The sequence below is a fragment of the Larimichthys crocea genome, chromosome VII (assembly GCF_000972845.2).
Source record: "Larimichthys crocea isolate SSNF chromosome VII, L_crocea_2.0, whole genome shotgun sequence".
Taxonomy (NCBI): domain Eukaryota; kingdom Metazoa; phylum Chordata; class Actinopteri; family Sciaenidae; genus Larimichthys; species Larimichthys crocea.
In genome coordinates this window covers 6,531,217-6,545,333 of record NC_040017.1, presented here as the reverse complement: position 1 = coordinate 6,545,333, position 14,117 = coordinate 6,531,217, and the positions used below count along the sequence as shown (strand labels likewise).

The following is a 14,117-nucleotide window of genomic DNA, read 5'->3' as shown; positions in this document are numbered from 1 at the left end:
CCATCTGTCGTGGACGACATACATGACAGAAATGGACCTGGCTCATGTTTTATAGGTGAGGAAAGCACATTGAGGTTTAATGGGACATTTTTTACAGTCCTGTAGCACAAACTGATGGTTCGTCTGGCTCCTGATCAACACAAGCACCCTGGCAATTATTTGCTGACATTTCTGATTTTCAAACACGTCCCCACATACAGCTATAAAGGGGATATATTATTAATAGATTCCTCATTATTTTTAGCACCATAACTGTGAGCATTTTAGCAAATTAATGTTAGCATTTAGCTAAAAGCACCACTGTGCCTAAAAAGCGCTCCTATTAGTCTTGTTTAAACTAAGAAGATAGCAATGGTAGATATTCCCACAAGCACAACATATTTATTTATTTTTTTCATTTGAAGACAACCAATTTGTTGACAGTGTAGCTGTCTTTAGGGAAACTAAAAATAATAGGCCAATAATATCTTGGGTAGCTTCCGTCCTTACTTTATGAGAATTTTCCAGGTCAGCATGATCTGGAAGATCACAAGTTAAAAGGATGTGTCTGATGGACATGTTGCTATGTGACGAAAACCACATATTTTTCAGGGGGATGAGAAATCTCCATCTACCACTTTAAATGGATTTACATGGATCCTAAGCAAAAATGGATATACACTTTTTTTAATAAATGGTGCTGAGCTTGTTGCTGTTTATATCCACCTCAGTTGGTAAACTATCAATAGTAGCCTCATTAAAGCTATTTTACTATTATAGATAATTACCCTACTTCTATCTATCCCACATACATGATGTAACAAAAGATCTTTTCATTGGTCAATAAGATTCTAAATTCTTTTTTTTTTTTAATCGGGCAGTGACTATATAAAATATAACATGTGAAAACACAATAAAAACACAAATCCTGATCCTGAATGGCTTGTTTAGAGGTAAATTAAATCAATGAAATGAAATTCAAGGTGCGGTCATTTTGTTTGTACATTTAAACTCTCTCCAAGGCAGCAAGGAAATAGAAAAGTGAAGCATTTGTTTTCCAGTTCTGTTTGTTTTCTCAAAGTGCTAGTCTCAGGCCTGTAGGCTGTAAGACTAAGTACATAAAGCTTTCTGTCCACTGTCTATTGTGGGGGTAGAAACAAACCGTGTTACACAAATAAAACTGATAAAAATCCCATCTAATCAAGAGAGGAAGCTGTGCAGCGGCCTGCTTACTCTCACTTATCTTCGCCTCTGTCTACTCATTCTGTTATTAGTTTTTGTGTGTGTGTGTGTGTGTGTGTGTGTGTGTGTGTGTTCCTGTGTGGACAGCAGAAATGAGGGAGATGAAGAGATGAGATAGGACCATAACAGTTTGAAAAGTTTTTAATTATTTTGGACAGGCAGGGAAAAATATAGTTTCCTGTTTTACGTCTTCCTTCCTGTTGGCTCCAATTTTGTGACCATCCCAAAGCTGGAGGGAAGTTACATTTACATTTAATCATTAAGTCATTTAGCTAATGCTTTTATCCAGAGCAACCAAAGGAAACAATCAAGGTACAGTGTGACTAGGACTTATTAGTGCAGCGATAAGTCCTGTGGCAGTTCCAGAGGGGGGTAGATTAATTATCTCCAGTTGCTGGTAGTGCTAGGAGAGGAGGTACTCTCTGAAGAGCTGGATCTTCAGGAGTGTTTTTAAAGGTAGAGAGGGACACCCCTGATTTGGTAGGAACTGGACATTCCACCTACAGGGAACAACAGATGAGAAGAGTCTGCATTGCCCTGAGCATTATTGTGGCAAGAGCTAGGCGTCGTTCATTGAAGGAGCACAATGGTCAGGATGTAACATACAAGGGCATTTAAGCAAGTGAGTGAAGAACCGGAGACTACTTTGCAGACAAGCATTAGTGATTTGAATTTAATGCGGGCTGCTGAAGGTAGTCAGTAGAGCTTGACGAGCAGCAGAGTATCCCGTGCGTCCTTTGAGGGTTAATTGAAAATCAGGCGCGCTACTGCGTTTTGGATCATCTGATAGGGTTTCACTGTGCAGGGTGGGAGGCCCTGTTGGGATGGTGTTACAGTGATCTAGTTGTGAGATGACTGCAGTCTGTCAAGTTGTGTAGCGTGCTGAGTTAGTCAAGACTTCCAAGTGTGCTACATCTAACTGCCATCAAAGCAGTGGACAACGCAGCCATGACGGCGACATTGGACAGGTGTAGATGCAGGCTGGGTCAAGTCAAAGAAAGAGACTTCAGCATGGCAAGGTGTTGCAAGGCATGTGCTGTCATTCGGATGTGTTGCACTAATATGGATGCTATTAACCCGACAGTCAGGGTCATGGTTTTGAGCCCATATCACTTCCACCAAAAAGCTTACCATGGTTACAGATAAGTTGGATTATACTCATCCAGAATTCTAATAGATGCATATAAGTATATAATTCATTATGTATCTTCAGTGGAACTAGAAAATGTTTTTTTATTTTAAAAGACTGGCTGCAATCTATCCATATCTGTAAGCTAACAAGACGGTTTAGGAGGAAGATAAATGAAAGTAGAACAAAAATGCAAATTTAAGTCTGCAGAGCTAGTAGACAAGTGCCAAAGTCAAGGATGGTGTTTGAAAATGCGTGCCCATCAAAGCTGGCTGTAGAGAATCTTCTGGTCTGTCTTTATGCAGGGCCTTCAAGCTCCTTGGCATCACACAAGGAAGAGTACCATGAAGTACATTAATGAGGCATCAAACGGTTGTGGATCAAGAGGGCCAACCTGTGGACCACACACACTGCTTGGACACAAGCTGGGGCCTGATTAACCCTGGCTGGGTCGCATCGGAGGGGCTGTCTGACGCAGAAAGACCAGATGATCCTGAACGTCTGAAACACTGAAAGACGTGTGACAGAATAACAGTTCACTGGCAATACCTGCAGTAAATGTTTTGCCTGCATGTTTTGTAAAAGTAAGAAAAAGTACAGGGGTCAGTAAGTTGAAAAAATATAAAAGTACTCATGATTAAGCCCCATCAGTGTTACAGAATTTTATAAATGGTAGCTGTATAGAAAGTAAAAAGCTTGCTGCCCACCTATACACATGTATGTGTTTATGTGCATTCATATGGAAGAATAGGCACTACCTGTCAGTAAAAAGAGCTTCCACAAGCCATGTGAGGGCACACAGCTGAGCCCTGCTGTCCAGAACTGGAGACCATAGCTAATATGAACAGACAGATTACTGTTGTGAAGCACAGCTTGTGTGTGTGTGTGTGTGTGTGTGTGTGACATTCCCACACTAGCTACTACCTTTAATACAACAACCACTAGCCCTATTAAATACCCCCTGATCTGTGACCATGGCATTTACTTCTCCCTCTCCATCCTTCCCTTCATCTCTGCTGCCAAACAACACTCATAGGGACGACTGGCATTTCATCAAGGGAGAGCGTATCTGTAGCTTGTGTGTGTGTTTGTGTGCATCTCTTTGCCATAATAGAGTGCTGAAAATCCTAATTTGAAAAATGCACACACACACACACAAACACAGACACACACATATATATCGCAAACAGGCTTCAAAGACAGGATTATCTCTGAGAGCCTAGAGGGGGAGTTAATGTCACTGTGCACCCACGACAGCCATGGCTGCTCTGTGTGCTTGCGTGTCACTGCGTATGTGCTGAACTTGTACATACTCCCACAGTAACTGCATATGTTGGATATGTGCATCCCAAGTGTTCCTGGTGCAAGAAAATGTGTGACAAGATGTGATTATGTGAAAACTGTACAACTGTGCGACTACCACTGTTTGAAAATGTCTTTTATGTGCAGCCTGTAGTTTCTGAATGCTTATACATCATGAAATCTCAGATTCCACTTGCTCTGATCCTTGTCTGAAACTTTACCCCTTGGCATTAAGCAGAAGAAGAAAAAAACACACTACACAGTGTGCTGTCAAGTGCTGCCACTGTGACTTTGTACTACTTACATGTACTCATTTTGAAATTGAGAACAAAGGGTAAAAACTTTTACCCTTTTTTTCTTTCATTGTTTCTTCTTCATTGTTTGATTTGGTGACATGAAATCAGTCCTCAGTCTGGTTAAAAAGTTCACACCATAGGAAATTATTTAGAGTCACGGTACTACTAATGTTCCAAGATGTCATTTTCTTGATGCTTTCTTTTAAGATACAGACATTGTGTTTCTGACTCAGACCTGAAACAAGCAAATTCATCTAAAAACCACAGGCGGGTGGTGCCACTTGTTTCGAGAAAACACAGATTGGAAGATTGAATATGAGCCAATTAACAACACATTAACATTAACAGTTGTTGCAGGGTTCAGTGGCTGCCACTGAGCCGCTGCCATTTACCGCTGTTTATCACCCGCCTGCTCACATCACGTCCTGTGGGACGATAAATGGCCAGAATCCAGAGAAATCCAGCCCATGAATCACCTTGTTAATGACAGAACAACTCAGATTGCGCACGGTTACATGTGATGCTGCGCTCGGAGCATGATTTCGCCCTTTATCGCGTGCACTGCCGCCCTCTCTGACAAGTGTAAATTGCGTCTGCAGTTATCTCAAGCGCCGTTTGTGTTGTTGCTGCAGCGCTCACCGCAGACACTTGTCTTTGCCTTACCGTGGGCCTTGTTAAGGCTGCCATGGCTGCTTTCTGATGTGCTAAGGGCTGTGTTGGCTGTGTCATGATGCTCTTAGTAAAGTGCTGTTGATCACACCAGCTAAACTTGACAGGCCTATTCCTTGCGGAGGGAACGAGAGAGAAAGGGAGTCAGCGAAAGAAAAGAGAGAAAACGAGAGATTGGGAGAGACAGAGAAATCTAGAATGGTAGGTAAAGTAAGAGGAGAAACCCAGACAGTATGATAAGCACAAATGGAGAAAAATAAAGTGTGCAGACTGAAGCAAGTACCATACACACACACACACACACACACTGAAGTAATGACGTAAATGAAGTAATCATATCTGTGGTGCTGTGAGCTTAAAAAGAACACACACAGCTCCATCACTGCACAGTCTGCACTAATGTTCGTAATTGCACTCAAACTGTGGCGTCTGCACAGTGAGACCTCCCTGAAAACAGAGCACGTGAGTTTATAAGACGAAGGCTCACCTTGCCAGCCGGGTTTGCAGACAGGCTTGACGTCAATGCGGACGGGGACGCTGTGCAGGGCTCTCTTCTGGCCACAGTCCCAGGCTGTCACCTGGATCTCGTACTGCTGCTGGCGGTCGAAACTCAGCTTCTCTGTGTTCCGGATGTTACCTTGAGCAAAGAAAAGAGAGTCGTTCAATGTCAAGTTCAAGTGTTTTTTTTGTTGTTGTTTTTTTTTTAAAGCAAACTCATTAAAATGAGATGTGTTGTAGAGTAAATTCCGCTTGCGTCTCACGATGAACACGTTTCGCTCTGAGCCGCTTGGCACACTGACAGCCACAAATTGCAGCGTTTGATGTTTTTAAGACCTTTAAAGCCAAGAAAAATCAGCTAACATGATGTCAATAAGCAAAATAGTCTTCTTGTTGTGTGGTTGGAGAGGAAGTGGTGAAGTTATGCTGTCATCCATGTGTCAAGCTGTCTCTAAAACAAAGCACTCATTCTGTGGAGTTTTGCTTTCTGTGTTTCAGTGTTTACTTTGCATCAGTGAAAAGCATTTCAGATGCAGAACATCTGCTCCTCAGCAGCCGCATTTATAGGCCAGCATGTATTACAAGTATGTATGTGTATGTGTTTGGAGCTCATTTAGTTGTGATAACAGATGCTTATTAGCTGTAGTTTGGCTTTGACAACCTTTTGTTACTTCTACCCTGTCTCTGATCACTCTTCTCAAAATACCAGTATAACCGAACTCACAGCACAGCTGCTGTCATTAATCTGTACTTCTGTGCGTTTGGTTTGGTCTGATGATGTCGTGATCAGAAAATTACAATTTTATCTGCAGCTCAAAAGCTTGGTAATGACCGCTGGTCAACGCAGTGTTAATGAGCCGTTATGAGATTTCAAAACAGGAGTGAGATATAAATAAAGTGAGATAAACTATGTAGTAAATTCAGCTGAACTGAAACAAATGCAAGTGATTACAGAGAACAGCGATTTTCTTTTAGTATCTGCTACACATACATACACACACAGTTTTGCAGTGCATGTGTGAAGACAAAAGTTACATTCAGTAATCACTAAGTGCATACATAAATACATGCATTAATCTGATTTCATGGCCATTACTAAATTACTCAGTATAAATTGGCATCTTGTTGAATTTGTTTGGTCAACTGGGAGGAAAAATCCATAATATAAACAATTGCATTTGATACCACATACTCTACTTGACAAGTCAAATGTTTTACTAGAGCCTGATGAATATTGATTGACTGATCATATCGGCAGATATCCCACATCGATTGGTATTGGAGCATGCATTGTACAATCCAGGGTCGTCCACTAATCAGAAGATCGGAGGCTCGATCCCCAGCTCCTCCAGTCTGCATGTTGAAGTGTCCTTAATGAACTCTGAACTGAAGGCTGTGAATGTGTAGAAATGTGATTAGCTTCTGAGCTGATGAGCAGTTGGCACCTTGCATGGATGCCAATGCTGTCAGTGTACACCACGTGCACAATTATTAGTTGTATACCAGAGAATTAATTTTATTTTTGAACAAATAGTGCTCTCAATCAATCCAAAATATTAATAAACCTCAAACCTGAGTATTTAACAAAGGAAAAGAGTTTGGGAATATCTCTGTGTGCACAATTATTAGGCAACTATTAGTGTGGAGAATCACTTTGCAACTAAATAACCCACTGTAAATCTCACGTTTAAGAAGGGCCCACGAGTTCTCAATAGGGTTTCGGTCAGGTGAGGGTGGGGACCATGTCATGGATGTGATGGAGCATTGTCCTGCATAAAAATGATGTCCTTCTTGAATGATATAGACTTTTTCCTGTACCACTGCTTAAAGAAATTATCTTCTAAAAACTGGCAGTAGGTTTGGGATTCCATCTTAAACCTGAAAAGGTCCAACTAGCTCATTCTTAATAAAACCAGCCCATACCAGTACCCCACATCCACCTTGCTGGCGTCTAACTTGAATTGGAGCTCTGTGCCTATTAGTGATCCAGTCACAGGCCCATCCATCTGGTCTGTCAAGAGTCTGTCCATAAAACCACTGAAAAATCTGTCTTCAAATATCTCTTGGCCCAATCTTGACGTTTCAACTTATAAGAAGAGATGTATAGTAACGAAGTGGAATTACTTAAGTACTGTACTTAAGTACTAAAATGCAGTATCTGTACTTTTTTGGAGTATTATTTTTTCCCCTAACTTCCACTTTTACTGGACTACATATTTTTGATGAATTTAATACTTTTACTCCGATACATTTTTCATGTGCTGAATCGTTACTCATTACTACTGTAGCGTCCAGCCGGACACGTGATGAATGACGAGGCGATATTGAACAAACTGCATTTATTGCTGAACGGTTTGGTTCCAGGACTCGGTGACTGTCTCACACATTAACCTCGCTCGTGCGCCGTACGTCATACACCTGACTCACCCAGGTGCGCTCTCTCACCTGTTCCCCCGCCCCCTCGCTCTTGCATTCATTCAGACGCATTCACAGACCATGGGAAATCACAGAACTCTACCATGAACATTGTAACACTGTAACATTAGAAGTTGTGCCTTAATAAATATTTGAAATAATATAAACAACAGTACTTGTACTTGTACTTTTACTTGTACTTTTACTTTCAGTACTCGAGTAGCAATTTTTTACATACTTCTACTTGCAATACTTAAGTACAAAACATTTTGAATACTTTAGTACTTTTACTTAAGTATGGTGTTTAAAGACACTTCAACTTCTACTCAAGTCAGTTTTTTGATATAGCACTTGTACTTCTACTCCACTCCTTTACTCCAGTACTTTATACATCTCTGCTTATGAGTCTTGTTCAGTGATGATTGTGTTTCAGCCTTCCTTACCTGGGCTATGTCTCTGAGCACTGAACACCTTCTACTTCTGAACATTCCAGGTAGGTTGCATCCCTGGAATATGGCAGCTCTGGAGGTTAATAGGTTCCTGCTAGCTTCAGGTAGGTAGGTTAGCAGGTAATTTGCGCCTTTTCTCAATGTTTCTTGCAACCCTGTTGACTATTTGCACGTTTGTTGATCATGGCCCAATACCAATACAATTAGTTACCTCAAAAGTGCTGCATCCCTCTGAAATGCATTTTTCAATTTTTGACTTTTCAGAGTCTGTTAAATCTCTTTTCTGACCCTTTTTTTTTTTTTTTTTTTTTTTTTTAAAGGCGTTGCTTAATAACTAAGCACACCTCGATATAGGGTGTTGATCACTTCAGGTCACACTCTCCCTCATTACACAAATACATATCACCTGATAATGCTTAAATCCAATTAGCATTCAAGTTTATATAGCTTGCATGGAAATGACGACAAGGTCAAGATACTCACTTGCCTAATAATTGTGCACTCAATGTATGAATGTGTTTGACTACGTGAATGAGATATGTAGATTAAAAGTGTATAGTATTTACTATTGGTAAATGGACTGTACTTATGCCTTTCTAGTCTTCCGACCACTCAAAGCGCTCTACACTACATATCTCATTAACCCCATTCACACACATTCATACACTGATGGCATTGGCTACCGTGCAAGGTGCCAACTGCTCATCAGTTTAAGGATTTAAGCATTCATACACCGATGGCACAGCCTTCGGGAGCAACTTGGGGTTCAGTATTTTGAACACTTCGGCATGCAGACCGGGGAGCTGGGGGATCGAACCGCCGATCATCTGATTAGCGGACGACCCGCTCTGCCTGTGAGCCCCATATCAGTGTGGGCCCCAAAATTCGACTGGGCTCTATATTTTACTTTGCTTTGTATGAATTCTGTGACAGAGTTTATAAAATTTATGCAGTATTTAGATTAACATCTTTTTTCCTTCAGTCTGGAATAAGGCTGTTACTTCAGAACGTTACAGAAGCAGTAATGTTCGGTACAATAAGTGAAGTGGTTGTGAAGTTATTCTAAAATGTATAATGTATAATATTTTTTTGTGAAACTGTTTATTTTCAAAATGCACACCACAAACCCAGATCTAACTGAGAAATAGTCTGGAGTTCCTCAGCCATCAGAGATTTGCAGACTGGCTTTATGGAGTCATAAAATGGCTATGTGAGCTTTTACAGCTAAATGAGCTTTATTTTATTGTGGTCGGAAGCGATGTGCAACAGATATGTTTCCACATTCATCGCTACTCTCAACTTCAAAATGTTTTCATAATGGAGCTGTACTTCAGTCTGATGACTTCTCCTCTGTTTACTAATTTATATGACTTTAGTTTAGTGTAGTACAAAACTATAGAAATTATGAAAGTTAAGTATACGCTCTGAATCGCCCCAAGGAAAGTGAGTAAGAGCAGCTTCACTCAACTAACCATCTACTGTGTAGTCTTGTTTGTCTTTGTGACGTTTATGACTTATTAGATAACACGGATTGCTTGTGCACTGCTGCCTATGCGTGTGTGTGTGTGTGTGTGTTTGCTTATAAGAGTAATGGGTATTTAATTTTAATTCCAGAGCGTCATTATATATCATTGTCAAATTAACTGTGATGCCTTAATATAATCACTGTAACAAATGAGATCATGGTTGGGATGACAGGTAGCCTCTATCTCCCACTACTGGATTGATTAGTGCTAATGTTTTTCAAAATTAAGACCACGGTTGCGTGTAAAGGGAAATAATCTGGGGGTGTGTAGTTGAAAAGAAGTGTGCTCCACATCTCTGCTGGAGGCCAGCGGCTCAAGGCTACCAATGGAAGCTATTAGCATTGGACTTACTGTTGGTGCTTGAGTATTGTGGGTCATTTAGTTGACAGGTTTTGACAAGGAAAGAAGAAGAAGCAAGGAAGAATGTGTGTAATAAAAAATATCTGCATCTAGTTTTATCTATCCTTTTTAAACTGTCCATCTTGAGTTTGACAAATGTTGTAGGAGTGTGATGCTAATTCAGTGGACTAACAGAATGTAAATGGACTGTACTTATATAGCGCCTTTCAACCAGTCAAAGCTCTTTTACACTACATATCTCATTTACCCATTCACACACACTGATACACTGATGGATGGCATTGGCTGCCATCTCATCAGTTTTTAGGAGCTAAGCATTCACACTGTCAAATAAAGCTTGAAAAGGCCAAAAAAATGTATCTTAAGGAGAAAAACAAAAAACAAAAATCATCCCATTAAGTTAAGAACACTGGCCTAGATATCTGGTTTTACTCTGAATAATCTGCTGGCTTTAGGTTTGGGTCAAGGTAGAAGTCATGACTCATTGCTGCCAAAGTCAGATTGCAAGTCTTTTTTTTAAATTTTATTTTCATCTACCCACTTCCTATTTTGTGTTATAAAAGCAATCTGGCAGATTTGTAAGAGATAGTCTGTATATACACACACTAATGTATCAACATTAACGTGGAAGCGACTCTGTATTGTAATGCTGCCTACCTTAAAAGAAACAAATAACCCACTCGTCTCTACAGTACAATCAGCATCCAGACCACATGTAGTGACTGAGAGTCTCCTGCCTTGTTGGTAACCGCGACCCATTTACCAGGCCAGCGTCTTTTACTCATGAGCAGAGTGCATGAAGGGAGTTCTTGTGCTCCTAATGTGTTGGTTAATATTTGATGAGTCTTTCACTACAGACGGATGACAATGCTATACATGCATGGAGGGTGCACCCTGACTGAGAGCGCAAGAAAAGAGACACTACTGGCTCTTATTGCCAGTTGGAGTGAGCTCCTGCGACTTACAGCCCAGATGCTTCTTGAGGCTTTGTATTGTGGGAAGAGAGGCGCAGAAAGAGCTGAATGTTGATTGAACATGAGTGTGTGAGTGGGAGGATTAGGTGTAATTCATATGAGGACGGCATTGTTCGCCTTCCCATCCTCCCCCTCACTCATTCTCAGTCTCCCCCTCATCTTGTTTAGAATTCCTTGCCTCCTCGCTCTCCCCTTTCCAACCTTCCCTTTTCCTTTCACCGCGCATCATTGTTTCACTGTTTTGCAGCCTCATCCCATTTCACTCTTTGCTGCCTCGTCTGTTGTGCTGCCCTGTCTCTTTTCTGTATGCACGCACACCTACACACTTGCACCTTACTGCATGACGGAGGTTCCCATCCCTGCTCCTTCAATTACTTCAACTTATCCGTGTCAGCAGGCTGTGCGTGCTGCGACTGGGCAAGAGTGGCCAGCTAGTAAATGACTACTTTACCCTTCATCTCACTTTTGAATTGCCTGTCTATTAAGTACATGTAAACACACAGACAAACAAATCAAAACATCTGTTTTGTGAGTTCCCCCTACCATCCCTTCATAATTTCACTACAGAGCATACCATAGCCCTTCTGGTCTTTGTTTAAAAGACAGTGCATTATTCTGTATTATTCTTGTTAACAAAAAACACTGTTAGTCTGTTATTCTTAATAAATACATAGTTTCATAGTAGGGATGGGCATGAGTACTGGAGTACTTTAGAGCAGGGGTTCCCAAACGGCACCAGTGATTTGCGACCCCCACAATCCCCAAATGTCAGATGACATTGCTGACCCTTGCTGTCTCGCGACCCCTGGCGGGTCTCGACCCCCACTTTGGGAACCAGTGCTTTAGAGTACGGAGTAAAATTAGCAGTGATAGCAAATGCCACTGTGATGCTACCAGGACAGAGAAGATTAGCAAGTTCAAAACGAAAGCTGATGGAGTTTGTTTTGCAGTACAAGCTACCATCATGGCTAACAAATACAACCCCAGTTCCAAAAAAAGCTGGGTGCTGTGTAAAACGTAAAGGAAAACACTAAATGCAGTGATTTGCAAATCATATTCAACCTGCATTCAAATGAATACAGCACAAAAACAAGATATTCAAACTTCTACACTAATAACATTTTAATGATGAATTATGTTTTTAGTTAGATTTAGATAGTGTCATAACTTTTTGTGAATCTGGGTTGCACAGGACTGGACAAGAAGTGCGATGAAACTGAGCGCTTAGCAGCAAGTGGCAAATGATATAAGTGTTCATCTTTAGCCTACAGGCCAAGGTAACAGTAAAATAGTAAGCCAAGTTATTGAATTATTGTATCATCTAACTGTTTGTGAATATGGTAGTAATCCTTACACCACCATTTTTGCTTGGGTGTTTATTTTAGACTCTATTCTTGTTCATGATTATGAAGGATCATGTGAGCCGCTGTGATACTGTTTTTTCTGACAATAAGAAATATATTGAATACAGCCCACTTAATTTTGTTTAGTTCGTTCTTGCTACAGTTTCTACTTCTCTCCCTGAAAGCACTTACTCTCACTCCCTCACAGCCAACCCCTCCTTTCCTTCCTCCCTCCCTCCATCTTCTTTATCTCTCCCACAGGTACTCTTGAGTTCAAGGGCTCTCAAAGCCTTTTCCTCAGCGGTCAATGGCTGAGGGAGACCCCTTCAAATGGAGCGAGAGAAGAGAGAGCAGAGAGCTGTAGCCTCTCTATCATTCACAGTACAGTGTGGCCCTAACCTCATCCTCTCAGCCTTTTTATTGCAACACCTCATCAGTTTGCAGGAACAAAAACTCTCTTGCATCAACAGTAGGACTCACTATACTAAAAAAAAGTATAGTGAGCAGATCTTTTTAGAAAAGCTTGTTGTGTCTGAATCTACAGTATGCACTCAAGGATTCTCCTTGACTTTGTGTGGAACCTACCCAACAAGGGTGATAAAGCTAAAAAGACTAAACTAAAGTCTATTTAAGAATATGGATGTGAAAATAGTAATAATAGGAGCATTCAGGTAAGGTCCAAAAGATCAGTAGGCATAAAAATGGAAAACATTCAACAGATTTCTGTGGGGATTTCTCTCTCACACACACAGACACAAATACACAAACACACTTATGTCTGTGTGTGTGTGAGAGAGAAAGTGATAACATAATATTTATTGTCATGCTGTAGAGCCAAAGTGTATGTGGTAACTCAGAAAAACCATGTAAGTTTGTGAGTATCCAAAGATGTTTCTTAACATTTATCTTTGTCAACGTGTGTTTTTCATGTTTGTGTGTGCAGGCGTCTGTGATCTGATTTGTAGAGACTGATGGCTCTCTGGGCAACGCTTGACTTTGTCCTTGGAAAGAGCAAAGAACACATCTGTCAGAGTATTAAGTTTTGCTGCCAGAGTGTATGCATGTACAGGCTGTGTAGTGAGCATTTGTGTGTCTATCTCCTTGTGGCTGTAGAGTGTACAAGTGTGCCTATGTGATTTTTCACTGTTATGAGAGAAATATGTTTTTGGCTATCCTTTAAATAAGACGGAGAGCGAACAGAGAGAGAAAAACTTCAAAGCTGATTTCGAAGATGTGCTTGGACGTGTGGGAAATCACTGAAATAACTGAGGCAGAAGTGCTGTAGATGCATCAGGTTGAATGGAAAGTGGGTACACCAAAGAAATAACAGCACTCCACCACAAAATAAAACTCGAAATGCACTGAATATTACCTACTCTTCTACAATTCTTTGTGGCAAGTACTGTTTATACAAAATCCCTGAGGGGGAACATATTTTTTTTATACTCGTCTACTCACCGTTGCGATCAATAGCAAAGGGTGTGCTGGTGGTGGTGATCTGGTAGTTACAGATCTGGCTGTATTGAGGGGAGCAGTCCTGGTCCGTGGCCTCCACCTGCAGGATGCTGTCGTAAATCTTTCCCTCTGTGACTGCAGCTCTGTACTGGGGCTCCCGAAACACTGGGGCAAACTCATTCACATCGTTCACCTGAATGTGTACCACCGCCCTGCAGACAGAAGGGGGCAACAGAGGGGAGGAAAGTGGAGATTAGTATAGTAAAGTGTATCATCTGCATAGAGTATATCTGCATTTAAAACTGTTGATCCTTTTTTTTCTTTGTGCATGAGGGGACTAAGAAATAATTTAGATTACACTTAATATTTCAATATTTCAAACAAATTATAATTAACCATTTCAACTCTTTCAGCATACAGGAAGAGCCTTGCTAGGTGTGTGGCTCTAGGGACGGCAATGTCAGTCCACCACTTTGGTTT

At 40.9% G+C, this 14,117-nt stretch overlaps 1 protein-coding gene across 1 annotated transcript in view; it reads right to left on the bottom strand.

Annotated features, from left to right (window-relative positions):
- The window catches only part of LOC104919397 (calsyntenin-2), a 238,843-nt gene that overhangs the window by 69,891 nt on the left and 154,835 nt on the right, over nucleotides 1–14,117 (bottom strand). Inside the window, exons 4-5 of the mRNA XM_010731408.3 lie at nucleotides 13,641–13,849; nucleotides 5,105–5,254 (exon numbers count right to left, since the gene is read on the bottom strand). Of these exons, the coding sequence (XP_010729710.3) occupies nucleotides 5,105–5,254; nucleotides 13,641–13,849 (359 nt within the window). The remainder of the gene's footprint in view (nucleotides 1–5,104; nucleotides 5,255–13,640; nucleotides 13,850–14,117) is intronic.